The sequence below is a fragment of the Penicillium psychrofluorescens genome, assembly GCF_964197705.1.
Source record: "Penicillium psychrofluorescens genome assembly, chromosome: 2".
Lineage (NCBI taxonomy): Eukaryota > Fungi > Ascomycota > Eurotiomycetes > Eurotiales > Aspergillaceae > Penicillium > Penicillium psychrofluorescens.
In genome coordinates this window covers 2,926,934-2,954,830 of record NC_133440.1, presented here as the reverse complement: position 1 = coordinate 2,954,830, position 27,897 = coordinate 2,926,934, and the positions used below count along the sequence as shown (strand labels likewise).

General features: G+C 51.7%; 10 protein-coding genes across 10 annotated transcripts; 4 read left to right on the top strand and 6 right to left on the bottom strand.

Moving 5' to 3' along the window:
* Positions 1 to 234: 234 nt before the first annotated feature.
* Positions 235 to 1,366, top strand: PFLUO_LOCUS3298 (uncharacterized protein; the record flags this gene model as incomplete). The annotated part of the gene is made up of 4 exons (XM_073780529.1): positions 235 to 319; positions 385 to 570; positions 630 to 1,243; positions 1,310 to 1,366. The coding sequence occupies 4 exons, from the start codon at positions 235 to 237 to the stop codon at positions 1,364 to 1,366; spliced, it is 942 nt and encodes a 313-aa protein (XP_073637375.1).
* A 695-nt stretch (positions 1,367 to 2,061) lies between these two features.
* Positions 2,062 to 3,740, bottom strand: PFLUO_LOCUS3297 (uncharacterized protein; the record flags this gene model as incomplete). Its single annotated transcript, XM_073780528.1, has 2 exons — positions 2,062 to 3,093; positions 3,147 to 3,740. The coding sequence occupies 2 exons, from the start codon at positions 3,738 to 3,740 to the stop codon at positions 2,062 to 2,064; spliced, it is 1,626 nt and encodes a 541-aa protein (XP_073637374.1).
* An 829-nt stretch (positions 3,741 to 4,569) lies between these two features.
* On the bottom strand, positions 4,570 to 6,132 carry PFLUO_LOCUS3296 (uncharacterized protein; the record flags this gene model as incomplete). Its single annotated transcript, XM_073780527.1, has 1 exon — positions 4,570 to 6,132. One exon carries the CDS (start codon positions 6,130 to 6,132, stop codon positions 4,570 to 4,572), a length of 1,563 nt encoding a protein of 520 aa, XP_073637373.1.
* Positions 6,133 to 12,957: 6,825 nt separating this feature from the next.
* Positions 12,958 to 16,278, top strand: PFLUO_LOCUS3295 (uncharacterized protein; the record flags this gene model as incomplete). Its single annotated transcript, XM_073780526.1, has 1 exon — positions 12,958 to 16,278. One exon carries the CDS (start codon positions 12,958 to 12,960, stop codon positions 16,276 to 16,278), a length of 3,321 nt encoding a protein of 1,106 aa, XP_073637372.1.
* Positions 16,279 to 16,659: 381 nt separating this feature from the next.
* PFLUO_LOCUS3294 (uncharacterized protein) lies at positions 16,660 to 17,583 on the top strand (the record flags this gene model as incomplete). Its single annotated transcript, XM_073780525.1, has 3 exons — positions 16,660 to 16,718; positions 16,914 to 16,971; positions 17,047 to 17,583. 3 exons carry the CDS (start codon positions 16,660 to 16,662, stop codon positions 17,581 to 17,583), a joined length of 654 nt encoding a protein of 217 aa, XP_073637371.1.
* A 228-nt stretch (positions 17,584 to 17,811) lies between these two features.
* On the bottom strand, positions 17,812 to 20,487 carry PFLUO_LOCUS3293 (Ribonucleases P/MRP protein subunit pop1; the record flags this gene model as incomplete). The annotated part of the gene is made up of 2 exons (XM_073780524.1): positions 17,812 to 20,082; positions 20,161 to 20,487. The coding sequence occupies 2 exons, from the start codon at positions 20,485 to 20,487 to the stop codon at positions 17,812 to 17,814; spliced, it is 2,598 nt and encodes an 865-aa protein (XP_073637370.1).
* A 255-nt stretch (positions 20,488 to 20,742) lies between these two features.
* PFLUO_LOCUS3292 (uncharacterized protein) lies at positions 20,743 to 22,893 on the bottom strand (the record flags this gene model as incomplete). Its single annotated transcript, XM_073780523.1, has 8 exons — positions 20,743 to 21,153; positions 21,209 to 21,339; positions 21,391 to 21,763; positions 21,834 to 22,213; positions 22,269 to 22,425; positions 22,483 to 22,541; positions 22,603 to 22,681; positions 22,747 to 22,893. The coding sequence occupies 8 exons, from the start codon at positions 22,891 to 22,893 to the stop codon at positions 20,743 to 20,745; spliced, it is 1,737 nt and encodes a 578-aa protein (XP_073637369.1).
* A 578-nt stretch (positions 22,894 to 23,471) lies between these two features.
* Positions 23,472 to 24,493, bottom strand: PFLUO_LOCUS3291 (uncharacterized protein; the record flags this gene model as incomplete). The annotated part of the gene is made up of 2 exons (XM_073780521.1): positions 23,472 to 23,849; positions 23,990 to 24,493. The coding sequence occupies 2 exons, from the start codon at positions 24,491 to 24,493 to the stop codon at positions 23,472 to 23,474; spliced, it is 882 nt and encodes a 293-aa protein (XP_073637368.1).
* A 282-nt stretch (positions 24,494 to 24,775) lies between these two features.
* On the bottom strand, positions 24,776 to 26,628 carry PFLUO_LOCUS3290 (deubiquitinating enzyme; the record flags this gene model as incomplete). Its single annotated transcript, XM_073780520.1, has 3 exons — positions 24,776 to 24,837; positions 24,896 to 26,563; positions 26,613 to 26,628. The coding sequence occupies 3 exons, from the start codon at positions 26,626 to 26,628 to the stop codon at positions 24,776 to 24,778; spliced, it is 1,746 nt and encodes a 581-aa protein (XP_073637367.1).
* Positions 26,629 to 26,802: 174 nt separating this feature from the next.
* Positions 26,803 to 27,742, top strand: PFLUO_LOCUS3289 (Arp complex subunit; the record flags this gene model as incomplete). The annotated part of the gene is made up of 9 exons (XM_073780519.1): positions 26,803 to 26,805; positions 26,855 to 26,948; positions 27,002 to 27,086; positions 27,149 to 27,201; positions 27,256 to 27,350; positions 27,404 to 27,484; positions 27,538 to 27,582; positions 27,639 to 27,683; positions 27,734 to 27,742. The coding sequence occupies 9 exons, from the start codon at positions 26,803 to 26,805 to the stop codon at positions 27,740 to 27,742; spliced, it is 510 nt and encodes a 169-aa protein (XP_073637366.1).
* Positions 27,743 to 27,897: the final 155 nt, after the last annotated feature.

The window sequence follows — 27,897 nt, the reverse complement described above, 5'->3', positions numbered from 1 at the left end:
GCTCGAAAACCCCGAACTAGGAAGGCACAATGTGCGAGGCTATGGCTATCGTAATCGTATTTTTCTGTCTCAATCATGGTCCGGCTCGGAGCTAAGAGCTCGCATGATGTCAGGTACACCAAATAATTGAGGTATATAAACACCCTAACCTGCTGCCTCTTTAGTCTCACTCACTTCGCACAGGATTAATTATACCGAACTCACTGTTCAGTCCATTCTTTTCAACTTAACAATATGAAGTTCACCTCTGTCGCTATTACCGGTGCGGTTTTGGGTCTGGCCAACGCCAGCCCTATCGTGAAGCGCGCTATCACGGATGGTATTCTACCCCTGAGTCCTGTGATTTTTCAAAAATATAGTTTGCTAACGATGTTTGATGTATAGCTGATATCCTCAACTATGCCTTGACCCTGGAGCACCTCGAGGCCACCTTCTACGCGGAGGGTTTGAAGAACTACACTATGCAGGACTTCGCCGATGCTGGCCTGAACGGGGCTGCCTATGCCAACCTGCAGATGATTGCTGGCGATGAGGTAACTCACGTGGAGTTCCTCACCAAGGCTCTTACTGGTATGTGCTATTCAAAAATTCTGACTTGAGTAGAATATACTAATAGCTTATGCATTTAGCTGCTGGAGCCAAGCCCGTGGAACAATGCACCTATGCTTTCCCTTCCACCGATGCTAAGAGCTTCCTCGCCCTTGGCAATGTCCTAGAAGGTGTCGGTGTCAGTGCCTACCTCGGTGCCGCTGCTTCTATCATGGACGATACCTACCTAACAGCTGCTGGGAGTATCCTGACCGTCGAGGCCCGCCACAGCGCCTACCTGCGCGCTGCCCTTGGCGAGGCCGCTTCCCCCGACCCATTCGATAGCCCATTGGACTTCAACGAAGTCTACACTGTGGCCTCACCTTTCATCGTGTCGTGCCCATCGAGCAACGTGATGCTCCCTGTCAAAGCATTCCCGTCTCTGACCATGACCTCTACGGCCGCTGCTATGACTGGCTCAAAGGTCCAGGTAACGGTGGGCTCTGGCTTTGATATGTCTATGAACACCAAGGATCTCTATGCCGCTTTCGTCACCGTCACTGGCCCCGTTTGGGCTCCTCTGTCCTTCATGGGCAACGGCAAATTCTCCGTGACTATTCCTGCGGGTGTCGCTGGTCAGAGCTACGTTGTCCTCACTAAGGGCAACTCTCAGGCCACTGACGACAATATCGTTGCCGGTCCCGCCATCATCGAGGTAAATTGAATTTCCTCTTCAACAAATAGACTTCTGTTGTTTTCTAACCACGTTCTGCTTCGATAGATTGGCCCTATGGTTGGCAGCATGAACGACTGTGGTAACAAGACTACCTCGTCCTAAGCTATGCTAGCGCTTCCCCTTCCTACAACGCTGCCAGCGGAGCTGTCCGCGGCGGATACACCAACGTCGCTGTGGTAGCTGCTGCTTGCCTTTAATACAAGGGTGCATTTGTTATTTATTCTTATAATGCAGAGCCTCGAGATCTGGCTAGTACATATCGTTGCTAGTGAAGGCTACTGAAGGCTAGTGAAGTGTACAATCTTCTCTGGCGGAAATTATCGCCCTACATGCTAGGGTTATTTAATACATTCAAATATTCGAAGATCGAGACACTATACTGTAAATAGTAGATATTACGCGCTCTTTATTCAACCTTGAATTTCTACGGGGGAAAAGCGGTTGCTTTGTCGCGGACGATATTCTTCTCTTCCCGTTGATCATATATCTCGACAACCAGTGGCTATTCATAACTAATATTTTTAATAGGAACCATCCGGCCTAGTTCTCGCGTCTTCTAGAAGGAGAACTAGTATGGATTTCTGGCGCATGTAAGCCTTACCCGCGACATTCTCTCATTTCCCGCTACTAGTGTAGGTTTAGAGTGTTTTTTTTTAAACTCTACTCAAGATATCTACTACTATAGCCGAAGCTTTCTCAACCCTATGATTATCTAAGGCCTAATGTTATTCAGGTGTACATCCAGGTTCAATATTGAGGTGCTTGTGCAACGAGTATTTGTCTAAATCTCTAGTTATTCACGCAAGCTGCGAAATCTTGACCTTTGACCACCAGAAATCCGTCTCCGGTCTGGCCCAGTCGTCCTCTACAAACTTAGCAGCCGGAGCTACCGCACCCCCAATTAGTTCTTCATTGTCTTCGCCAAAAATCATCACGCCCTCCGCCTGCGGTGTATAAGGCTTCCACTGTGGTCGTTGAGCGTACCGACCGCCCTGGGCATTGGGATCGCCTTTGGTGATGAAACTCGTCAGATACGCATGGAGAAATCCGGACAATTCCTTCTGTGACTCTGATATCCCCGTAATTGCGCCGTTGTATGTCTCATAATACATATTATCGCCATGGTTCGCGCGCCCGACCAGTGTTCTGGGTAATGCCCAGTGGTACATGTAAACTGGTACACCTTGCGCCGAAGAAAACTGCGCAGTCTGGCGAACAGGAGCCACATAGGCGTAGTGACCGTATGCGGCCTCAATGCGTCTATACTGCAGACCTAGATCTTGTCCTTTGCGGGTTTCGACGTACGGCGACGTAGGATCGGCACTTGGATCGGGATATAATTTCTCAATCGTGTCTAGGTCTTCTGCTGACAGTTCTGGGAGCAAATTGTGCCAAAACTTTCGGAAATCGGAGGACTGCGACATTTTCTTATCGACGTACATCGTTCCCTCGTTGCTATTGAAGCCGGTCATGATAGGTACTTTGTTCCATAGCTGCGAAGTCCATGCATCCAGAGGTTTGCGAGAGATGATGTCTCCGTCTATCACAGGCTGGAAAGCCCATCGGAGCGATGTATTATATCTGTCGAATACGGCCGTCTGAGCGTCTGTGACTATCTTGCTTGGTAGGGAACGTAGAAAGGGGAATATTTCCAATTCAGGTAGATCATCTGGACAGCGAACTTCTCGTAGAAAGTCCCGGAATTGCTGCTCATGAATCTTTGCATCGTAGGGACGAACTGCTCGAGAGGTTGGTGATCCGGATTCTAGAATGACGCGGTGAAACAGGGGCGGGCGCTGTTCATCATAGTTAAGGAGATGGTGACCAATCTATTTACCGGTTAGTATGTAGCAAACTTTCATAGAGTATATATAAGTCTCACCGAGTGAGCTCCCGCCGAGAGACCAAACAAAGTAACATGTCCAGGATCACCACCGAATCTGCCAATGTTCTCGTGCACCCATTGAAAAAGGAGCACTTGATCGCGTAAGCCGAGGTTGAGAAGACCCTCTTTTTGACTCAAACTAGAAGGCAAAAAGCCTAGAGCTCCGACACGGTAACCAAAGCTCACAGCTACAAAAGGCTCTTCCGACCATGCCACCATAGATGCAGTATTATGCATGGCAGCCGCGCCGCGATTGAAGGCACCACCATGGATATAGATCGCCACGGGGAGTTTTGCTGCGTCATGAGTCCCGGCAGGTCGAAACACGTTCGCAGTCAAGCAGTCTTCGCTTTGTTCGAGATTTGGACCGCCTGGAAGCAATGCTTTGCCTGGCGCTGCGGGGCCATATTTGGTACCATCAAGCGTGTCTGTTGATTGAGAAACCGGAACAGCGTGTCTGAAGCGCAAGTCTCCCACGGGGGGAAGGGCATATGGAATTCCCAGGAAGGAGTCTACAGTCTGATTTTCAAGTTGTATGCCCACTACCTGGCCTTGGGCCAGGGTGACTGAGGGGCGTGTCGAAGCAGACATGGTTCGTATGGGTTCTTTGCTGAGATTAGCGGGGATATATGAATTGTCTATCAGGGGTAATGGCAACTAAGTTCGGGATCAGAAGTAGGTCCGAGGTGTGGGGAACCGAAGGGAAGGTGTTTATCATGCTAATGCTGTTGTTAGTGGCTCTACTGTCGCTTTGTCTTCTCGGTTATCGCCAGTTTTTCCCCACTTTATATTTTTTTTTTCGAACGGAGTCCGAGATCAAGGACACTCCGGACGGGTTTCTACCCTACTATTCAGGGGACTGTGTTAGAGCAGAGATGACGACATGATGCCGGGTCGTGCCTGAGAAAGAGTCGCAGATATGACATCTAGACAGTTTGCTCAACTTAACCCCTTCAGTCAAACCTCTTTTATCACATAAAAAGACTACTGACGCTAATGCACGTCAAGCGGTCGAGAAACATGTCCCAATTGGCATCATCACAGACCGTCACGAGGTTAAGGTCTTCCTGCACCAACATGGCTTCACAGGCGACTCAATGTAAGCCAACAAAGGATAAAAATTTCACAAACAAGTGGCGTGTCAGGGAGCAAATGAAATTGATTCCTCGCTCCTCGCCGCCGTTCGGCATCTCGGAAAAGGCTCTCCATGGAAACTTCGGACATAATCAACCTCCGATCCCCGAAGTCACTGGTAGTGTACCTCGTGGAGGCCAAAGGTATATTGTAGAATGAAGAAATAAGTCTCCATAAGCGAATCCGACCTCTGGTACATCCTTGTATTCTGAACCGAAAGCTCCGGGTCAGGCATTTCTATTTGGATCATGGATATGATTAACGCTGATGCAATTGATTGATTACATTATAAGCCCCCAGAGGGACGACTGTATCTCAAGCCGTGTCCAAATTTGAAGAGAGGTCGTTCAGTGTCATAAGGGACGTCCTCCCTACTCTTCTGCACTGCTTCCATGGATCTGGGGAGGTCAAAAGGAAGCTGGCCCTCCGGTGCAGCGCCGTCAGTTCCAAAAATGACATCTAAAAATGCATCCTCACTGCTTCCATAGCTCACTGTTAAAGCAGTGACTTGGATGGCAAGTTCTGGAATAACAGCGGGACGATCAAGATACACGTCAACAATAGTAACGGGTACGTTGGAAAAGATCGTCGCTTGTCGGACTTGTTCTTCTGCAGAATACGCCAGCGACCCCGCGTGGAATTGGGCCTCAAAGCCACCGGGGCGGGGCTCATAAGGGCAACGGAGTCGAAGGATGGCAATATCTGCTTCCTCGGCCGAAGCTAATCTGAGACCCCTTGCGACGGCAGTAGCCGGATTAATACCTTCCACGTAGAATTTCTTAGAGTTGCAGTCTTGTACTTTCAGTGGAAGAACGTCATTGTCGTTTTTCAGGAGTGTATGGGCTCTCCTCTGGGCAGCCTCACCCTCTGCTTTCCACTGAGGTTGCCCAACGATCCTTGTAGCCTTCTCAACGTCAACGAATGGATTATCAAAAAGGCCGAGGAGAAATTTTTCCCGCAGAATGCGCACGACAGATTGGTCAATCCGACTTTCTGGGACCAAACCATCCTTCACGAGTTGAATGACCAATTCAACTCGTGACTCCCCTCCGAATTGGTCGCATCCGGCCTCGAGAATCTTCTTCGTTCTCCCCAGCTCCGACAGGCCTTCACAACCCCACGCCCGTGCCGGCATAGACTGGCCAAGGATTGTAGCATCTGTGATGAGGCCCCAGTCGGTGCAAATTATTCCTTCGAAACCGAGCTTTTCTCGTAGGAGTCCGGTTATGACGTCTTTGTTAAATGCAAAACCCACTTCCTCCCAATCGGTGCCCACCGGCATGCCATAGTAGGGCATCATTTGGCGGGTGCCGGCCTTGATTGCTTTTTCGAAAGGTTTCAGGTGATATCCCTGCTTTCTTCCGAGATAGCTTTGCTCGCGGCCATAGGCAAAATGCGGGTCCTCTCCATTCATCTGTGGGCCCCCGCCAGGGAAATGTTTGGTCATCGTAGAAACACTAGAAGGGCCCAGCTCTTTGTCGCCTTGAAATCCACGAATATAAGCCTCGGCGAGCTCTCCTGATAGATCTGCATCTTCACCAAATGTGGCACAGATCCGGGCCCAGCGATACTCCGTTGCCAGGTCAACTTGTGGATGAAGAGACGTCCGCAGGCCCAAGGCGAGGTATTCCTGCCGGGCAATATCGGCAAACCGCTCGACGAGCTTGGTGTCCCGTAGAGCAGCGAAACCCAAGGTTTCCGGCCATAAGCTCAAGGAGATGGCACGGGACGCAGTCCCCGTGTTCTCTGTGAAATGGTTCCGGGGATCTGAGGAGAAAGTGATTGGGATACCCAAACGGGTCTGTAACAGAGCACATTGCTGCATAGCATTGTGCCACTTAGCAACCATCGATGGATCGGTAATGGGACCAAGGAGATTGAAATGGGTCATGAGCTTTTTTGTAACAAGCTGTTTTGTATCTTCGATACCAAATGCCGGTATTTCTGGAGAAAGGGAGCCATCCGCCCCAGGAACAAGCATGTTATGAAAGAGCTGGCCAGCCTTTTCGGCCAATGTCATGCGGCTTAGAAGGTCCAAGACCCTTTCATCGATCGTCTTTGAACTATCCCTGTAATCATGATTGGGGCTTTCCGCTGCGGGAGGAGCCATTTAGCAAAAGAAGATAGTCCCTTGTCGAGTTGTCGCTAAAATCGTACAATTAAGAGAGTCCGGTTGATCAAAAGTTCTGAATGAGAAATTTCTCGACGACAACGAGGGAATTGATCCTCTGGGGTCGGTTATAAAATGAATTTCAGGCGGGGTCAACTCCATAGTGACAGTTTTCCAGGATTGTGAGCTCAGGCGTCGGTCACATTTTTTGTCCCGAGGGAGTGGAGTCAGACTCTGCGTCTTCTGATAATGCCCGTCATCCATCTGAGCGGGTCCACCACCCTCTGCCGATGTCAAGTTCGAAGTCACGATTATCCCGAAGTTCTACCGACACAGGGAGCGTGGGACGATTACGATGTGGGGAAATGCCACTTTGATGCTGAAAAGGCAATTGTATCAGCTGCCGCCTGACAGCGCTCTTTGTTTCGCCCTGTTGACAGGTCTAATAAATTTTTATAAGAAATAAATGCGACCCAAAATTGCGGACACTTAATTGGCAGGCGAAGGCAAGACACAGGTATATGTCACACAAATCATACTCCCTTGCTATTGTTCAGTCTAGCTTTGATAATAACTCTTGGAACCCACAGTAAGACGGAATAAAAAAAGGCATATCGTTGAAGGTACCTGAAACTGTAAACCGAGAGAAAGCAGAGAATAGGCCACAAATTCAGACTCCATCCCCTTTCCCATCTGCGACCCGAGTAAGAGTGTTTTCACAGACATATGTGGAAAACATCCTTGTCGGGAGCCGTTTCTCGAACATTTCATCCAACTCAGCGTACGTTCTGTTCTTCATCTCGGGGATCTCGATATATATAAAGATGAAAGAAATCACACAAAGGCCAAAGAAGAAAAATCCCATCTTGCCGCCGAGATCTGCCTCGCCTACGTCGAACATGTATGGAACGAAGAAATTGAAAGCCCAGGACCAGAAGCCGTTGATGAGGAATCCGAAGCCTTGGGACTGGGCTCGAAGACGTACGCTGGAGCTCTCCGCGCCAACCACAGGACACGCTCCACCGATGCCCACGTCGTAGAAAAATAAGACAATAATCATCATGATGCCAATAAACCTAGCAGTCCTTGTTAGCCTGTCTTGCACAACTATAATATAAAAGGGCTAAGTTTACCAAAGAGCTTTCGAGGATTCTGGATAACAACCAGCAATACCAATCCCCAGCCAGAGTATCCCAACAATGCCGGTACTGAGCAACAGGATCGCTCGGCGGCCAATAATAGTCATTGCAAACCAAGAGACCACGTTTGCCGGCAGTGAGAGGCCAATGGCGACTTCAGTGATCATGAGCGAATTATGCGGAGACAAACCCGCAAGCTCCAAGAAGTAGGTTGAATTTGACAGAAGAGTTATCCCAAGGGTTAGCTGGAGCGTGTTCGCATAGAAAATGATCCGCGTCCGCCTCCAGTTCGTACCCTTGAAGATCTCCGTGTAGCCCGGCTTCTGAACCACCTGATGGAGATCATTCTCGTTCTCTAGTGTAGCTGCCAGAATCGCGATTCCGGAGTCCACCATGTCGGCGCTATGCAGTCTTCTGTAAGCTCGACAGGCTTGATCAATCTTCCCCTTTTTGAGCAGGTAACTTGGACTTTCGGGAATCACGAGTCCCACGAAAACTGCGAAACCGGCGAACGCCCATTGGGAGGCAAAAGTCACCCGGTACGCTGCTGGTGTTGGGATGGCTATCCGAGCATAGACGATCGAGACTGCAATGAGCTGACCGACGACCATAACGAAGGTAAAAATAGACAAGAGAGGCCCTCGAAGTCTTGTGGGGGTAACCTCTGATATGTACGTCTGACAGGTCGAAATGAGCATCCCAAGAGCGATGCCCAATACGGTCTTGCCGGCAAGAAAAGCACCGCGTCGATGATCCAAGGAGTCGCTTCTGTCCGACATGTAGAAGATGGCGACCGCCGCAACCGCAAAAAGACCGCCAGTGATGAAGGGAATCTTTCTGCCAAATCGATCGGCCAGCGGACCGTTAATACCAGCGCCGAACATGACCCCCAACTGCACGAAAGCGTTCCACAGAGCGAGCCAGACAGCTGGAATGATATAAGACCCATTCAGGATTTCACCGTACGAGTGCCTAAGTGCGAGAGGATTAGTTCCTGTACGACAGAGTACCCTTGGAACGCCCACTGAAATGATGGCATGGCAGTGACCAAACCGACGATTATACTGTCGAATCCGTAAATCAATGGCCCAGTCGTCACCAACACACAGTACATGATAACTTTGGGGTTGGCCTTGATCGCTTCGAGAATGGATATGCTGGTTGACTCAGCTACGTTGGTTGACTCGGCTGGTCTAATGCCAACTGTGGTTGAGGTTTCCTCCACCTCGAGAGGGACTGGCTTTCGCTCTTCGTTGATCGTGGCTGCCATCGTAGGAATATGCCTAGGATTGACCCAGGAAGGTAGACAAATAAGTCCGGTTGATGTGTGATATGTGCTCACCGGCTCTTCTGAAAGGTGGGACGAGATGCGAGAAACCAAACACGAAGCTCGGCCTTAAAGTACTTTTCTGGCCCTCTCAGAGACATGGTGCGGGAGCAGATTTTCTTGGTTATCCTTTTACTCTAGTCGTCCGGAGGCGTTCTTGTCTGTGCGCAACCCGGAATCAATCCCAGAATCATCAAGGGCGTACGAAGATTGTCCTCTAGGGGGTAAGTCTCGTCGGGTTTATGCCCCGCGAAGAATCAGGGGACGTTAGTGCGGCCCAGAACCATGTCTGTGGGCCATTTTACAAAATCGGTACGAAACAAGTAAGGCCCCGCGCATGATCTCGTAAACTGTCATATGTGCTATCGTCCAATCACAATTGACGGGCTCTGCAAGCGATACTGCTCGGCTATACTTCGGGTATATTTAATGACTCGGCTTCAAACCTATGACCGGCTTCTACCCGCCTAGGTGTCAGGGGAGGAACCCGTGGCCAATGGTAGGATACATGATTATGACAGACGTTGAAATTCGGTGCTATTTCTGGCCACCGACTTGCAAGCCACTTCGGTGCCCGGTATCCCTACATTATGCTAATTTGACAACTACCGTACTTCAGGGTCTGGAGTCCTTTACTAGACCTCCCCGTTTCTATAGGGGCTCCATTGGTGTATTATGGGCGAGAAATGTAATTAGAACAGCATCTATTGTCGATTAAGAATCGTGAATTCAGTGATGTTGATTTGCTCATCCACAATGATTAAGTTAATCGACCGATAAAATTTGAAGGTAAGCCCCTTAACTAACATGGCCCCTAACAGATCCCTTTAACACACACTAAGTTCGTATCCCCGACCTACACTATCCTTATTTAGCCTATTGTGGGAACGTCTATTAGGACTTAAATTCGGTCTATCGGGCCAACAGGTACCCCTCTATGCGACCTCTATGGGCGAGTCCGATACGGCTTGCGGCTTTCTCAGCGGTGGAGTAGAGCACGCGAGCTACCTGCAGCGCATCAATATGGCATAAAGGACCAACCTAGCCAGTGCCAAGGCGGAGCAGGCATTTTTCCTCGGCCAAGTTTCAATGGACCAACGTAACGCTTGGGTTTCTGTTGGGGACACTCCTCTCGTGTAAATTGTCTGGCTCATTGCAGGGCTTTTGGCATCACCAAACGATGTTTCTAGCTTTCTACAGCGAGCTCCCAAGTAGAAGATAATCATTTCTTCCACCATATAATATTATCAATGTCATATTGTGCAGAAAAGCCCGAACAAAGATGCGAGCCTCAGAAATCTAGTGAATAAATTGGGCTGGGCCCAAATCTGGGGTTCGTGTAGCTAGGAAAGGAATTCCAGGCTAGATCTGGAGCCGATGCGGGGCTTCCGTGGTTTCCTTGTGGTCAGCTGAGGTCAGAACTCGCTCCCCCGCAGTTAGAATCTCCATTAAACCAATTTTAGCGGATTCATGTTCGTAAAAACTAGACGCCGTAAAATTGGGCTAGGTTACTAGTACGTACCAGAACACGCCTTGTTTCTAGCATGGAAACCCCCCCCCCCCAATTTTGGTGCACGCGAATGCCCATAAATCTGTGAAAGTTAGGCCCCATCTTTTTGACGGAAAGTAACCGTTTTTTATCTTAATTTTTGTTGCCGCTCTTGAGTGATCTTGGAGTGAATTATCACAAGCTCTTTCAACATGAATCTCCCACGCGCGTCTGCATCTGCGAATCAACTGGATAGCAATGCGGTCTCACAACTCGTCGACAAACTTGGTGAAGTAAATTGCCACTCTGTCATGATTGTACGCCACGGTCATGTTGTTGCTGAGGCATGGTGGGCTCCATACAGGAAAGAGTATAGACATACAATGTTTTCCCTGACGAAAAGTTTCACCTCCATTGCCATCGGCTTCGCTGTGCAGGAAGGACTCCTTTCAATTCATGACCATGTCCTGAAGTTCTTCCCTGGAGTTCTTCCGTGCATGCCATGCGAATATATGACAAAGATGACAGTCAGAAATTTGTTGACAATGACGACTGGGCATACGGTCGAACACCCAAACAGGTGGAACGGTTTTGGCAAATCAAAAGAGGAGCGAAATGCTGAAAAGGATCACATCTACCACTTTCTCACATCATATCTGGATTTTGAGCCTGGAAGCGAGTTCTTTTACAATACACCTGCGACTTACATGTGCGGAGCCATTCTCCATACTCTCACGAGCCAGAGTGTATTTGAGTACCTGGGTCCAAGGCTTTTGGTACCCCTTGGGATCACCAACTACCACTGCGAAGTGAACTCGATGGGTCTCAATCCAAGTGGATTTGGAGCACAGCTTTGTACAGAAGATGTGGCTAAATTTGGAGTCTTCTTGCTGAACAGGGGAAAGTGGAATGGCGATCAATTGTTATCTACTGAATGGATTGATCAGGCCACTGGCTGGCAGGTTGACAATAGCAACCATCCATTAGGCATGCCGGACTGGCACTCTGGATATGGCTACCAGTTCTGGCGATGTGCGGTTCCTCGAGTTTATCGAGGAGATGGCGCGTACGGTCAGTTCTGTATCGTCATGCCAGACCAGGACGTTGTGGTCGCTATCACAGCCGGCACAGTGAAGATGAATGTCATTCTCGATGCCCTATGGAGTATACTGCTTCCTGCGCTGGATCATGATATTCCATCTGATCCGAAGCTGCTAGCAAAGTTATCTACACTGCAAATTCAGCCACCCACTGGAAGTTCTGGAAAGGAAAGCTCCTTCTCCGGACGTACGTACCAGCTCTTCCCCAATTCATTGTATCTCAGCCGAATCTCCGTCGAGGATAGATTCACGGAGGGAATCGTTACATTCTGGAGAGGTGAAAAGAGTTGCCAATGCCGGGTAGGATATGGAAAATGGATCGAAACAAGCACTGGGCCCGATGACGATGGGCTAGCTGATATCTTTTCTGAAGTCGCGTGCGCTGGGTTGTGGAATGATGATACTTTCATTTTGAAGCTCCTCTATACTCGATCACCCTTCTCTGATACTTTTGTTATGCACTTTGACGAAAAGGGGGTTATTGTTAATCATACACGAGCACCGTCTTTCAACAATACCCAGGACATTCAGTTAATCGGCCGTGAAATATAAGACAATGTGCGCTCCATGAGATCTCACTCAGAAAGCTGCTTGCCCATCTGATACTAGAATACATAGTCTAAACACCCTTAGCAGTCGTAGCATCTGCACTACTCATATCCTTCTCTTGTAACCACCGTTCATCATTAGCACATGGCATCGATTATTTTAAATCCAAGAGGACAAGAGCAAATATCCATTTCCGATAAATGACTTTTTTTTACATAACTTTTTCTTTTCCTGTGGCGCTTCATGGGTTCTCAAGACAGCAGTGATGATTCGACATTGAAATCAGCTCACGGTGATCTTTTTCTTTACTTGTCGGAACGCTCCGATGAGGGATTTCTTTCGGCAAATCTGAAGCTCACGAGCATTTACTGCATGAAATGGATATTTCAAAATTTGCTGGGGCAGAACGGCATGGGGGTGAGCGTATGGAGAAAACAAATCGCTCATTTCGAGTCCTAGGCTCTATCCAGCTAATGACCCTCCAATACTGGCCGTTCATCCTTTTGCACCATACTAGACTTCCCAAAAGGATTCTTCGGTGATGGCACACTGTAGTCCGAGTTCTTTCTATTCCCCACCGTCCCATCCCTGATCAATGAATTTCTGTTTCTTGCGGGATTTTTCTGTCCTATCCCGACTCGCTCAAATAGCAGAAGACATTCATTCATGGTTAAACGTCGTATGCTTGACACATTCCCTTCTGTCAAATTTACCTAAATGGCCGTAAAACAGAGGGCGGAAATGGAGCGCGTGGGTCGGGCGTTTTCTCGTGTGAGGAGAGACAGACCCAGGTGTATAAGCTGGGTCGCTGCACGATTGTTTAAGTGTTAAATAGCTTAAGCTTCGACCCTGCAATCTGAGGATTATCCCTGTTACCAGCTTTTCTTTCGTCTGCAAAAACAGACTTTCCATTCCTTTGGATTCTCGTTTTGACTGCCTCTTCTATACTTCTTTCGCGGTATGCCTAAAGGCAAGTCAAGCGCCCAGCTTGACGATGATCCCGAAAAGAATGCAAAGAGCCCACCTCAACCCGAGCAGTATGGAATTAGCATGCACCAGCGGACCATCTCTTTCGGGCCCGATGAGCAGCGTGGAAGAAAAGGGTCCAAGCATCGACGATCCATCTCACGCTCGCGTTCTCGCAGCCGCGCTCAATCCGCTTCCAGCATTCCAATCGAGTTCCGCCGGATGAGTTTCCAAATCGCTGAATCCGAGACACGCGAGAAATCTGAAGTGGACCTGAAAATTGACCAAAAGAAAAATGAGGAGACACCCATTGACTCTAATTATTTCGAGAGTCTCGATTTTCATTGCCAGTCCGTTGACGCTATCTATCAACACTTCGACAGCACCATTGATGGACTCTCTCCAGAGGAAGCCGCCGCTCGTCTGGCTCGCAATGGCAAGAATGAACTGCCACACATTACACCGAACTACACTAAGAAAATTCTCAAGTATGTCTTTGGTGGATTCTGTTCGATTCTCTGGATTGGTGTGATCATCTTCTTTATCTGCTGGCGGCCTCTCGGCGACCCGGACCCAGCACCGTACAACTTGGGCCTTGCCATCCTGGTCCTGATCGTGATCTTCCTACAAGCCTCATTCTCAGCGTTTCAAGACTGGTCCACCGCTCGTACTATGAAATCCATTTTGGATTTGGTCCCGACCGAAGCATTGGTGGTTCGATCTGGCGAGGCCACAAGAATCTCCGCCACAGACATTGTCGTTGGAGACATTATCAAAATTGGCGTGGGAAACAAGGTCCCAGCGGATCTTCGCCTTATTACCACGTCTGGAGACACTCGTTTTGACCGCTCGATGTTGACCGGAGAATCTGAAGACGTCGACGGCGCCACCGAGATGACGGAAAGCAACTTCCTGGAAACCCGCAACGTTGCGCTGATGGGAACAATGGTTACCAATGGAAGCGCCACGGGGATAGTGGTCTTGATCGGAAAGGACACCGTGATGGGGCACATCACAGTGTCCTCTACCTCTGTCAAGGAGCAGCCTACTCTCATTCAGCGTGAGATTAGCCGTTTTGTCAGAATCATTGTCGTGTTGACAGTGTGTCTTGCCGCCCTTATACTCTTCACCTGGGTTGGCTGGCTCCGAGTTCAGCATTTCGCGTATATGAATGTGATCGACATGCTTGACGATGTGATGGGTTGTGTGGTTGCATTCATCCCAGAGGGTATGCCTGTGGGAGTTGCCCTGACACTTATGCTCGTGGCGACTCGCATGAAGAACAATAACATTCTCCCGAAAGGACTTTCCACGGTGGAAACCCTCGGATGTGTCAATGTCATTTGCTCCGATAAGACGGGTACTCTTACCCAAAATAGGATGAGCGTTATGTCAACTGCATTTGTGGACAAAATTATGTCGGCAGAAGAGGCTATTTCGACTATTGAAGAAGGAATCCTGAAGCCTTTTGTGGATCTCCACAAGGCTGCTGCTCTATGTAATGATGCTTTTTTTGATGCCACAACCATCAACCATCCCATTTCGGAGAGAAAGGTTCTCGGCAACCCCACTGATGGCGCTGTGCTCAAATTTGTTGAACAAGCCCAAGAAGGCGCCGTCAAGGATTTGAATGAGAGATATCACCGGGTCTTCAGCATTCCGTTCAATTCCAAGAATAAATGGATGCTCACATTACATGAGATTGAGACAGCCGAGCAGGGAACCCCCGGATATCTCCTCCTGATGAAAGGCGCGTCAGACATCTTGCTGCCGCATTGCACTTCCTACTGGTCCTGTGTGAGCAATAGTGTCCAGCCACTCGATAATGCGGCAAAACAGCAGCTTGCAGCAGCTCAAGAACACATGTCTCGCAAAGCTGAGCGGGTCATTCTCCTCTGTCAACGGTCCTACACTCCCACGCAGCCTTTTGGAACAACTGCTTTTAGAGATGAGATTCAGCGTTGTGGAATAGCTGGTCTCACTCTGATCGGCATGTTTGGTATCATCGATCCCCCTCGCGCAGAAGCCGCAGCGACTGTCGCATCTTGCCGACGCGCCGGAGCTCGTTTCTTCATGGTTACTGGTGATACTGGTCTCACTGGAGCGGCTATTGCTCGTGAAATCGGTATTTTCAGTGGGACAGCCGAGCCTGATACCTTTGAAACCATTGTGCAGAGGCGGAGCTTTGATGACTCTTCCACTTCCCAGTCATCGAAAGAAGCTGATCCTAGATGCTCGCAGACCAGCCTGCTTCTTGAGGGCCCCGCCATCTCGCAGCTGACCGACAGGGATTGGGATTTGGTTTGTCAATATGAAGAAATTGTGTTTGGTCGCACCATGCCAGACCAAAAGCTTCGCATCGTCAATGAATTCCGAGCGCGCGATAATGTCGTCGCAGTTACCGGCGACGGTGTGAATGATGCGCCCGCCATGCGCGCTGCCGATGTTGGCGTGGCCGTGATCACTGGCAGTGATGTGGCTCTGGAAGCCGCAGACCTGATTCTGATGGATAAATTCGACTCAATTATTGAAGCGATTCGCCTTGGCCGTCTAGTCTTTCAGAACCTTCAGAAAGTCATCAGCTATCTTCTTCCTGCGGGTTCGTGGTCTGAGATTTGGCCGGTACTTCTGAATGTTTTCTTCGGTGTTCCCCTTCCTCTGTCATCATTCCTGATGATCATCATCTGCGTTTTTACCGATTTGCTCTGCTGCCTGTCTCTGATTATGGAACAGCAGGAGTTTGACTTGCTCGATCTCCCGCCCCGCAATCACAAAAAGGACCATTTGATCAACTTGAAGGTTTATGTTCAAAGTTATCTCTTCATTGGCGTCTTGGAGACCGTCTGCGCGCATTCAATGTACTTTCTCTATTATTGGAAGTACGCCGGCATTCCTGTGAGGGCACTTTTTTTTGCGTTTGAAAAGTATGCAGATGGATTCTACGGCTACACCGAGGCCGAATTGACCCATTTCAACGTCGTCGGCCAGAGTGTTTACTTTATTTCCCTTCTCATCATGCAATGGGGAAACATCCTCAGTGTGCGCAACAAGCGCCTCTCCATCCTGCAGGCAGATCCCATTCGCAAGCAACGCCGCAATCCCTGGCTTTTGGCAAGCCTGGTAGTCAGCCTATCTATTGCAATATTCGTCACGGAGGTGCCGGGCATTCAGCAAATATTTGGCACTGGCTCCGCTCCTCTAGAGTTCTGGTTCCTGCCTATTCCCCTTGCATTGGGGATCTTGTGCATGGATGAGATTCGCAAGCTATCGGTGCGGATTTGGCCAAAGGGATTCACTGCACGGATTGCGTGGTAACCACTCTATCAGGAAGATTACTCGGCAAATCTCCAACTACCGACTCCCTTTCTACTCTGGTGCAGAGTTTTCTCGCTTCTCTGCAATATATATAGACATACTAGATACACGGAATACTATCAATTCTATTGTCCCAATTAAGTGGACCCCCTGGTAAAAAAAACCGGTGTTAAGGACGAAGCCATTGCTATTTATACCTCTTCATACTTGCGTTCCCTTCATCAACACGCCTTGGTCGAATTACGTAACAAAGTAGACCCGATCACATGACCGTCACACGTGACCACCCGAATCAATCACTCTGCCGGTGATGCGGATCCCGGCTGGCCCTGGATTGATTGATTGCCCTGAACTTCTCACCCTCTTGACCCTCCAGACACAATGGGTGCCGGCAGCTCCAAACCCGAGGCTGCAACCGACTCTAAACATGTCTTCTCCAGGTACGTTCCCCGATGTGGATGGTGGTGTTAGTGGTGCGGCATAAACATGGGCGCAGGGTATCCAAACCTGCTCTGGTCAATTGAAGCACGATCAATTGCCTCAACCGTACACTACACTACAACACAACACCTCAAACATCCTACACAACAACCCAACACCAAGAAAAAATGAAGACTAACATCCAACGTCACCAGCAACTCCCCCGTCCAATTCTCCTCGAACCTAGTGGAAGCCCTCCAATCCAGCTCCGAGGTATGTCTTTGCATCTTAACTTCAATTGTTCACCCCTAGAAGAAAGAAGCAACTAACGACAGAAAAAAAAAAAAGACCGACTCCTCACGCGCCAAAACCCTCGAACTCGAAATCCAATCCCGCGTTGCCTCGGAACTGGCCCGCCTCCGCGAACGCGAGCAGCAGACCCTCGCGGAGATCGAGAAGCGGCTCGCTGAAGTAAAAGACTCAGGAGCGTCGACGCCCACCCCTACGACGAGGAAGTCCTTCGCCCCCGCTGCCGGATCCGTTTCCTCGGCAGGATCCCTAGACCTCGACGCACCGCGAATCCCCTTCGCAGGACGGGACCATGATCCCCTCCCCGCTTTCGACCCCGTCAGTGCATCTCCTGCTGCGAACCGACAGGTCTCGTCGACGAGCGTCATGAGCGAGATCGAGCAGCTGCGAAGCAAGCTTGACGGGCGCCGGAAACTGGCGGAGCTGGACGAGGGCGTTGCGCGCGCCCAGTCGGAGGTTGTTGGGTGCTTGCGGTTGAATGATCGGAGGCCGTTGGATTGTTGGAAGGAGGTTGGGGCGTTTAAGAGGGAGGTTGCGCGCATGGAGGAGGCGTTTGTGGATCGCATTGTTGGGTAGATCTATTGGATCTATTCTTCTAGATAAATTGTTGGCTGGGCAATAGGTGTGGTGTATGGCTGTAGTGTATGTATAGAATTGTGACTACTTTTTTCCTTTGTGTTGTGTTGATTTGCCTCTTGGGATTGATCTCTGTATGGTGTGAGATGAGCAGTCTCCTGGCTGCTGGATATCTCATGAGAAAGTCTATCATTGGGTATCTATCTATCAGACATGCCAAAACCAGCATCAAACAACCTCCCAAACCCCCAACCTACCCACTTTCTCCCCAGCAGCACGAACAATGCACATCTTCTTCTCAGACACCTTGGCATTTGTCCCAACAACCCTCTCCAACAAAACACACCCAACACCCGTCCCTTTCCCTTCAGACAGGTTATAATTCCCCGTCGTGACAAAGCCAATGAGATCCGCTTCAGGCGGAACATCTAGATGCTCTGCGTCGGACTCGGCGGAGGGGTAAATTAGCGACTCGATGAGTTGGCGGCGCGTTTCTTCCGGAGAGGAGTTCTTCTTTGGAGGCTTCCGGTGATGAGGACGAGGACGAGCAGACCCCCGAGCAGAGGGAGAGGCGAGGTCGAGCCATTTCTGTCGGAGAGCTGGGTCGCTAGGGAGCCGGTAGATGCGCGCGCGAGGCGTGGGCGTGCCGCGGGTGGAGAGGGTGATGTGGACAGTCACCAGGGTAGAGGGAGCAGACTTTTTGGTGAGGAGCTGGTTGGTTTCGGATGGGGAGCAGCGGAGGTTGTGCATGTCGAGGGGTGGGTTTAGAGTATTTGCACCATTACTGTCTTTATCCTTGTCCACGTCTTTGTCTGCTGAACCATCACCGACCTGTGGTGGTGGTCCTCCACGAACCAATCTCTCCCAATCACACGCCCAACCACGCCCAATCTCGCCCTTCGGGTGCCCAGCCCCCAAAACCAGCGAGTCAAACTCAGGCCGACGACCTTTCGGTCTGCGTTCCCACTCCACGCGCGCTTTTTCTGTCTCACGCAGGCCCCATTCCCAGCCAGCCCGCGTGCCGGGGAAATCGCCAGGGAACCAAGGCTCGCCCGCCTCAAAGGCAAGCTGTTGTGTCTCCATCAGACCGCCAAAGCGCGGGTTGCCGCCGCTGGAGAGCGGGTAGTACATGAGCGAGTACCAGACGGGGGTCACGCATTTCCAAGGGAGAAGAATCGTCCAGGAGCCGGGGGCATTGTTGCGTTGGTTGTTGCGGGATTGTGGGCGTGTGGCGATGGCCATGATTGGGATTTGGGGGTCGGATGGTTGGGGAGGTGGATATTTGCCCGGACCGGCGAGGGCGCGGCGGCGATTGATAGCCTTCTGGCTTGGGAGTTGGCGCGCAGCGGTTAGTCGAGCAGGGCGGTCGCAGATCGGAGACGGGCCTTGTGTTTGGTCTGGTGGCCATGAGGCTAGTAACGTGGCAAGGTCATTCATGTGCGACTCATCATTCTCCCGGGGTCGAAGGGTGCGCGGAGGGAAATGAAGCCGAGGATCGGAGACCATGAAGGACAGAAGAGCGTTCTGAGGGAGAGACGACGGATTCGACACGCCTAGTAGTGCTGGCCAGGTATCTTCTGGGCTTTGCAATGTTGCAGCATTTCCATCCGACCCCCGAATTGGCTGCAATGCGGCCAGCAGGGCCTCCGTAGAACCCGGGCCAGTGATTTCAATGCTGCCGATTTCAAAGCGTAGGTCCTCCACCATGACCACAGGATTCTGTCGTTTCGATACCTCGAGAAGTTCGTTCCACAGCTGCAGAAATGCCGAGGGATGGACGCGGATCCAAAGCTTCGACCGATCTTTCTTGGGTTTGCTCACATCGCCCATCTCGACATCCTCGGAACGTGGCCGGGCACACCAGATCAAAGTCACCGGCGCAATCGGTCTTGCATGGCACTCTTTTTCAAACGTCCATGCCTGCAAGGCCCTCGTTCCAGCGCGCCATTTCCTCCCCTTCACCCCCCACGCCTCATCGCCATCAAGGCCCACAGCTCTCAAAACAGCCTCAATCGCATCCCCCGTCCCCTCCAACTGGATAGTAGACATATAACTCATATCCCAAGCAACAGCACCCCGTGCCCCCCTCGCACGATGAGTAGGACGATAGCTCTTCTCAGTAGGCGAGAGCGGCAAGGCAAAGCGCCAGACAGGATCCTTGGAGGTGGCCATGTGCGCGCGCTTCGCATGGAACATGTGTGTCGGCAACCAAGTCTTGCAGCGCTGGCGCTTGCGATACTTCGCCTCCGCCGGCGGCGGGCGGGAGAGCTTATTCTTTTTGATCTTGGGCACGCGCGGCGCGATCTCGAAGGGATGGCTCCCTGCTTCCTTGAGGGCCGTTTGTTCGCTTTCTGTCCGTTTGGCTTTCGCAGCGGTGCGTCGGGCCTTGGTGCGTGCATTGAGGTTCTGTAGCCGGCGGGCGGATTCGAGACGGAGACGCATGAGCTGGGTTGGTTTGCGGCGTCGCGCTGTCACGGTGGGGGTATTATCCTCGATCATCTAGTTACATTGTTAATGGTTGTTCGTTCGCCAACAACTCCCACAAGCCCAAGACTCCAGGAAAGAGAAAATACACACCTCTCTCTTCGCCCGCGCCCTCAATCTCCGCGGCACGCGCTTGACATTATGACTCGCCGTCCTGCGGCGTAGGGCACGGGGCACCTTCTGAAACGCACGAGTAGTCAACGCACTTCTTGATCGCTGCATGCCCTGCTCCAGGGCATTTATCTCGAATGCGCGCGCGGCGGCATAGGCGGCGACGTCGAGCTCGCCTGTCGCGGAGAGGGCGGCGTCGGCGGACTGGACGGCCAGGGTACGCGCGTCGAAGGTTTTGGCGCGCTTTCGGGATGCATTGGAGGCATTTGGAAGGGTGGGTTTGCGTTTGGGGGGTTGGAGGGGGGCCATTGTGGCCGGAGAGAGTGAGTGACAACGACAAAGAGGACTCCGAGTGGTGGGAAGAAATCGGACTTGGCGCGTCATGATCCGCGCCCCACTCGACAAACTATAGACCGAGAGAATAACATGTTCTACATGTACCCATTGGTAACACTACAAATATCTCATGCCAAGTGTGACTATGCAATGTTAAAAAAAAGTATCGTTAAACGTATATATCAACAGCAGCTAAACCAGACCTCCTGTATACAAGCAAGAATCCATCTACATGACCACCGCCACATGATCGGTCATGTACTTCTCAATGCTGCCCAGGAAACACGCGGCGATGATCGAAATGGCGCCAAAAGCAATACTGACATAGTAGACATACTTGTACGACTGCGCATAGGCCATCTGGCCCGCCGTAACGACCATATTATACGCCGTCTCATTGTTGCCAATGCCGGGGATCCCTTTCAACTCCGTCAGCAGTGACGCGCCCGTGAGTTCAATTGCCTCGCCGATGAGCTTGGAATCCGTGATGCCCAGGTCCATCTCCATCACACCGCCGATGTATTCTGTTGCTTTCGGGATGAATTTGGAGATAAAGACGTTGTAGTAGATCGTGTATCCGACGCCGCCGCCGACGACGCGGATGGAGAGGGTTAGGGCGGAGATGGTGGCGATGAGGTCCTGTCAATTAGAGTCAGTGGCTGTTCGGATGGCAGAAAGAGCGCAAAAGGCTTACGTCGGGGCAAATGATGGTCGTGATGATAGAAGCTGGCACCACAATGCCGCCGATTCCAAGACCGGCTAGCACGAGGACTCCCCACATCTGGTAGAGATTATCGAGGCGTCCAATGGACAAGGCACCGCAGCCTAGGTTGATAGTCAGCAATTGTCGAACCCCCAAATGAACAATGAACCCACCTGCGGTCATGCAAATACTACTAACAATCAACAACTCCTTGTTATGGCCCCGGAAGACACTCAGCAGGACCAAAACAATGCACGCTCCGGCCAAGATGCTGAATCCAATGGGAATACTGCGAACGCCGACATCGACGGGGTCATGCCCGTAGACGTTGAACGACTCCGTCGGCCAGAACATCAGCACGGAGAAGAAATTTGCGCCAGAGATAAAAGTGATAACGAGCGTTAAGCCCAGCGTGCGAGGCTCTTGCTTCAACTTGGACGGGAAGATCGGGTACTTAGCACCATAGACCTCCCAGAAGCCGAAGGCAACGAGCAACGCAAAGCCGATGATGAGGGGGGCTAGGACGTGGGCGGAGCTCCAAGGATACTAGGGGGGAAAAACAATTAGTTACCAAAATCAACAAGTAACTACCCAGCTGAGAACGAGAGAGACATACCATATACCCACCCCACTGCGTGCCAGCGAGGAAGACAATCAACCCCGTAATACTCAAGAATCCACCGACAAAGTCCACACGGCCGATGATCTCGCGTCTAGTCATACCCATCGAGTTGACCCGCGGCGGCGGGAAGTAGAAGAAGACGGTGATCAACAGACCGAAAGCGGCCCAGGCACCACAGAACGCACCGACATAGCGCCAGCTGCTATAGTACGCGATGAGCTGGGCCCACAGCACAGACGGGCAGAAGGGGACGATGGTGAAGATCAGCACGGCGACGTAGACACCACGCTTGCGGGTCGGTGCCATTTCCGACGTTGCGGCCAGCGCGGTGAGTTCGTTGACGCCGGCGCCGGCGCCTGCAATGGCCATGCCGGCTATTTTCCCCCGTCAGAAATTTGGGTAGTTGGGTCCTTGGGAAGGTAGACTCACCGATGAAGATGTTCATTGTGTGCGCGGTGCTGCAGACGATCATCCCCAGGACGATGAGCGAGGCGCCGGCGATAGCGACGTAGCGACGGCCGAACAGGTCAGAGAGCGATCCGACGAAGGGGCAGACGCCGGCCAGACCGAGCAGGTTTGCGAGGACCTATGTTTCGACCCTGTTAGCTCTCGTCCCCGTCACACGAAATGGGCGTGTACGTACAAACCAGATCCAACGATCCGAGCCTCCGATCGATCCATAGATATACGGCGGAATACCACCTGCGTCCGATGTTAGACTGCCATTCCCTCAAACCAGAAAGGGGTCTCGGGGTGGATATACCAAAGAGATACACGGGGATCTGACTACCCGTCCAAAGAAACGCCATGGCCGCGAAGCCCATGAAGCGACGAAAGGTCATCTGTTATCAGCGGTTAGACACATTGCTTGCTCTCCGACCGAAACGGGTAGTCGGTTGTAGCGTACTGGAATATCCCGCTCCGACTCGTGCAGCTCCTCCGCAGACTCATGGTGACTATGGTGCGGCTCCAGGTCGCTGCTCCCGTTATGGGGCTGCACGGCCGCCTTCTCGTCGACGTGCGACCGGTCGTAATCATCGATAGAACCCGTCATGGTAGGTGGAGATTGGCGACGCAGCGCCGGAGAAGTAGTTCCACACAGAGCTATTATTTAATAGATAAAAAAAAAGAAGGGAATATCTGGACAGGAGACGGGGAAGCAGGCTCGGAGATATATACCTATTTCCCGCGGGGCGAAAGAAACATTAGACGAGCCGAGCAGTGAGCATCAGGGTGGACCCTGTCAGATTAGACGGATCAGTCTGCACGGAGAAGGGGGTTGGTTGGGAGGGCGAATAACAAGCTGAGACACGGCTAGACTCCTGAGCTTAGCCGGGGGGGCGAGATCAAAACCTCAAAAACACCGAGGCTCAAGGTCCGAAGAGGCAAGGATCAGACGATCTGGGGGGACAGTCCGGGGGGGCTAGAATGCGGGGAACAACGAGACACGGGAATCGAGCCCGGATGAGGAAGAGTCCGAAACTGTAACCGAAGGGGAGCGTTAGACTGACAGCGTTTGAGTGGAACGATCCATATCTTCGTCGCATCTGGGTCGGGTATTATGATACAATTTGAGGAAACTAGTTTTAAACTTCTGGCCAGTCCGAGGTAGCGGCCAACGCAGAGACCAGATCAATACTCCTCGCCAATCCGCTCCAACTGCAACCGCTTCGGCACGACAAAGATGCCACTCGCCTCAACACACACCCTCCCGCCCAGATCTCTCACCTCACACGTGGCAAACGCCTTACGGTCGGTGCTTCTTGTCTGGTCGACCGCGCTGTGCAAGGTGTAGAAATTCCCCGAGAAGACAGGTGCCCGGTAGTTAATGTCGAGGTTGGCCGTGACGCCCGTCCGCGCCGGGAAATGGCGGATGGCCGCGCGCCCCAGATTCTCATCGATCACGGTACCCAGCGCGCCACCGTGGACGACCCGTGGCCAGCCTTCGATCCCACAGCCTAGGTAGATCACGCTGATCAGGTTTTTGGTCTTATCGTTCCAGAAGATTTTCTGTTAGGGTAATACATGGTCAGTAACGATGGATTCAATCCTGGAAGTGGTGGAGGGCCCCGGTGGGCTCGGCGGTGGATCGCACGCGCATTGCATTGGCGAGATGGCCAATGATCATAGCTGGTCGCCAAACACAGTACCCAATGAGGTCCTAGATCCCCACCACCACCACCACCAACTGGAACCAGAATGTCTTCAAGAAGCTGTTTAATGCTCACCTGCAACCCCAACCCCCGACTCCCAGCTAGCGGACCTGACGTCAGCCGATGTGGCCGAGTCTCATCATCATAGTTCATGTAGGCATGCGCTTCCACATAATCCGGGTCCCTGCGCAGCTCCTGAACAATGGGAATGCCGACGTCGAACATTACCTGCAGGCGCTGCAGCTCCTGCTGATCGGCGACAGACCCCGGCGTCAGGGGCAGCCACCCCTCGGCCGTCATTCGCGTCCCGGCGTACACGCCCAAGCTCCCGAATATCCCAGCATAGAGCAGACGGCGGGTCCACCGGGATGCGGTGGAGGGCGGGGAGTGGGATGGTGCGGTGGTGGTGCTGGTGTGGCGAAAGAGAGGTTGTCGGCAGGCAGATCGCCGGATGCTGAGAGTGCGTAGAGGGTAGTGGAAGAGTGGGCGAGGTTGGAGCATTGTGCTCACATTGCCAGAGGGATATATACGGTCAGAGAGAGCAGGAGCTTAATTAGTAGCGGAGCTGGGCTGAAGAATATGGTCACGTGAACTTTAGTCATCTTATACTATGGGTTGAGAGGGAGAAAAAGAAGAATCCTCGAAAGTGAACTAGAGGGAGGTTTGTACTACCGAAGTTGTTTATGAATTTATGGATGATAACGTCCAATCATCTACGTTCATGGTGCCAATCGCCATCTCGTGCACATCGTGTATATCATCTACATATCGCTGTGGCCAAGACTATTCCTCCGTGGGCAGCTCAATGGCACGATACAGCAAGATCAGCGCGGAGTGGGACTCGCCTGCAAAACAATCTTGTCAGCAAAATGATCAGCAAAAGGGCGAGAAAAAAGTACTCACCACCGCCGGCCAGAGTCTCGATCTTCTCAGTCTCAACCTCCGTCACCTTGTCATCGTTGAACCACCACCACTTCTCCCCCTCTTCCTCGCGGCGCTTGCTGCCCGTCTGCGCGTCGGCCGACGGCCGGCCCTGCTGCTTCACATACGCCGTGTAGTGGCCGCTGTCGGCACTGGCGCCCTGGTGGGTAATCACGCCGCGGAGCTCATACAGACCAGACTGGTTGGTGCCATCCGCGCTACCCTCCTGGTTGAGGAGGTCTTGCAGCTCCTTCTTAGCCGTCCTTATCGCCTCGATCTTCTCTGCCTCATATTCTGCGTCGGTTTTGTAGCTCTCGCCCATGGCAGTGTCACCATCCTTGTCGCCGGCCTTGGCTTTGCTCTCTTCGGCGGCTTTCTTCTTCTGCATCGGCTCCTGCTCCTTCTCCTTCGTGCTGCCGCCGGACTCGGCATCGTTCTTTTTCTGGGTCTCTTCCTGCTGCTGCGCCAATTTTTGCCGCTTGCGAGAACGGTCCACGTCCAGCTCATCCTTGCGGATCTCGCGGACCTTGTCGCGGATGGGAACGAGCTGCTTGCGAAGCTCCTCGGTGCAGAACTCGACGATATCCAACTCGTGTGGGAAGGTTACTTTACGCATGATCTTGGCTTTCTTTTGGGTCTCGCGCTTCCAGAAGAAACGGACAAAATGCACGGTCAGGTACTTCGGCAGCCGAGAGATGCGAGAGCGCTTCGTGTAAACCGCATTGCGCCCCAGAGAAGGCGACTGTTTCTCAATCTGTTCTTCCAGGCCGGCCATAATGCCGTCCTGGAGATGGTTGGTCTCTTTGCCAATGTGGCAATCAAGCTTGTAGAAGACATCCGAGGACTTGGTCGGTTCCTCGTCGGCCGCCTCCTCACACTGAGTCAAGGAGTCAAATTTGCCCGCGAGATATTTGTCAATAAACGAAGTCTTCTGCGCGGATTCCCCCTCGCCTTCGCTGATGACCAACTTGGTGCGCAGCTGATTAACGATCTGCGACCACGCCTCTTCGGCGTCCTGCTGAGCATATCCATGACCATTTCGATCCTGCTGGGCAAACTGCGGGAAAACCGTCCGGAGCGCATTGAGGAACATCAGTGGCGGAATACCCTCCTGCGTTTCCGACATTTGCTTGAACAGGTCCCGCAGGGAGGCTGCCAGGTCATTCGAGCTGCCCAACCCACTCAGACCAAAACTACTGAGGTCGGAAAGTCCTGCCTGACCGGGTTGGGAGCTTGACTGGTATTTGAGAAGCTCCTGCTGGAGTTCGGGGACACTGCGTAGGGTCTGCAGGGTGGAGTTCAGGTAGCAAGTGTTCCCCAGGTTCTGTAAGCCGGCCGGTGTGGCGCCTTCTTGCCTAGCTATCTCTGCCTCCGTCATATCTTCCAAGAACCGGACGGCCTCCCGTGGTTTCCCCAGTTCGGCGGACCCGGCGCCACCGGAGGGCGTGCCCATCATCATGAACGTCTGGCCGGATTTGGCATTGAGGGAGGATAGGGGGGTATCATCTTTGAGCTGGCCGCCTTTGATCAGCACTTTCTGGCGGTCGGGCTCCACGCCGGTGAGGGAGAACAGCTGGTATTTCAAGGTTTCGCCGTTGGAGGTGGGATCGAGCTCGACCTCGTGGCGCTTGCCCGCGTGCTTGACGATGACTGGAAGGGTGTCAATTAGAGCATCAGGAGAGAGCTTTTGAGAACATACTTGGGATCGCAGCCATGATTGGGATAGGAAGGATAGGAAGAAGGTGATGGAAAGAGAAGAGTAAACAGGCGCTGAGCGGATGTTACGTGGGGCAGTGCAAACACACCAAACTTCGTCACCGCCCCGCGGAACATCACCTCCTCCCCCTCGACACCATCACATCTGCCTGGTTGATCGCTGTGTCTGCACAATGGTACGTCTGGCCGCTTGTCCGAGCTGTGAATCTTGCTGATACCCTCCAGTCTCAATCACTTCGCCCCTATCTTCAATGCGTTCGCTCGTCCCTTACCGCCGCCCTTGCCATCTCCAACTTCGCGTCTCAGACATCGGAACGACGTGAGTCTGCGAACATAGTATGCCACGGACAAGACGGGCTGACCAGATTATAGACAATGTGCCAGAAGTGGAAGCCGCAAGCTCTCCGGAGCTCATTCTGAACCCTTTACATATCTCCAGGAACGAAAATGAGAAAGTGTAAGACCAAAAACAATCTGGCGACGGCACAAGAAGACACGCTGACAAACAACATATTTCAGTTTAATTGAACCATCGGTCAATAGTGTACGAATTAGCATCAGCATCAAGCAGGGTATGTGTCGTCCCGCAATTATGTTAGGTGTCCCGGCTAACCCAGATTCCGCAGCGGATGAGATCGAGCAGATCCTGGTACACAAATTCGACCGGTTCCTCACCCAACGCGCCGAGTCGTTCTTTATTCTGCGTCGAAAGCCAGTCAAGGTATGTGGTTGGGTTGCTTTTGAGAGGACACCACCCCCATTGACTCGAGATAGGGCTATGACATCTCCTTTTTGATCACCAACACCCACACAGAGATGCTGCTCAAGCACAAGTTGGTGGACTTTGTTATCCAAGTAAGCATGCTTTGACCTGTTGGATAGGTGTGGATGCTAACTACTAGTTCCAGTTCATGGAGGATGTGGACAAGGAAGTGTCGGAATTGAAACTGTTTGTTCGTCATCCCCCTGGAACCCGAGTGCTGTTCGCCGAACTAATCCTCTATTGCAGTTGAATGCTCGGGCTCGCTTTGTTGCTGAATCCTTTTTGACTCCGGTGAGTGTGTGTTTAATACAAATGCTAGTCTCTCACTAACACCCTGGCAGTTTGATTAATTGTGTACTCGTTGCTGGTCTTCGAATGAATACATTTTCTCTTGTACAGGCGCCTTTGCAATGAAACAGAGAACCGTGTGAACCATTTCCTATCGTATTGTTAGCAATCTACTGGCTGGGGGTGATCCGATTGTTGCCTGCACTCCCTGCCATTC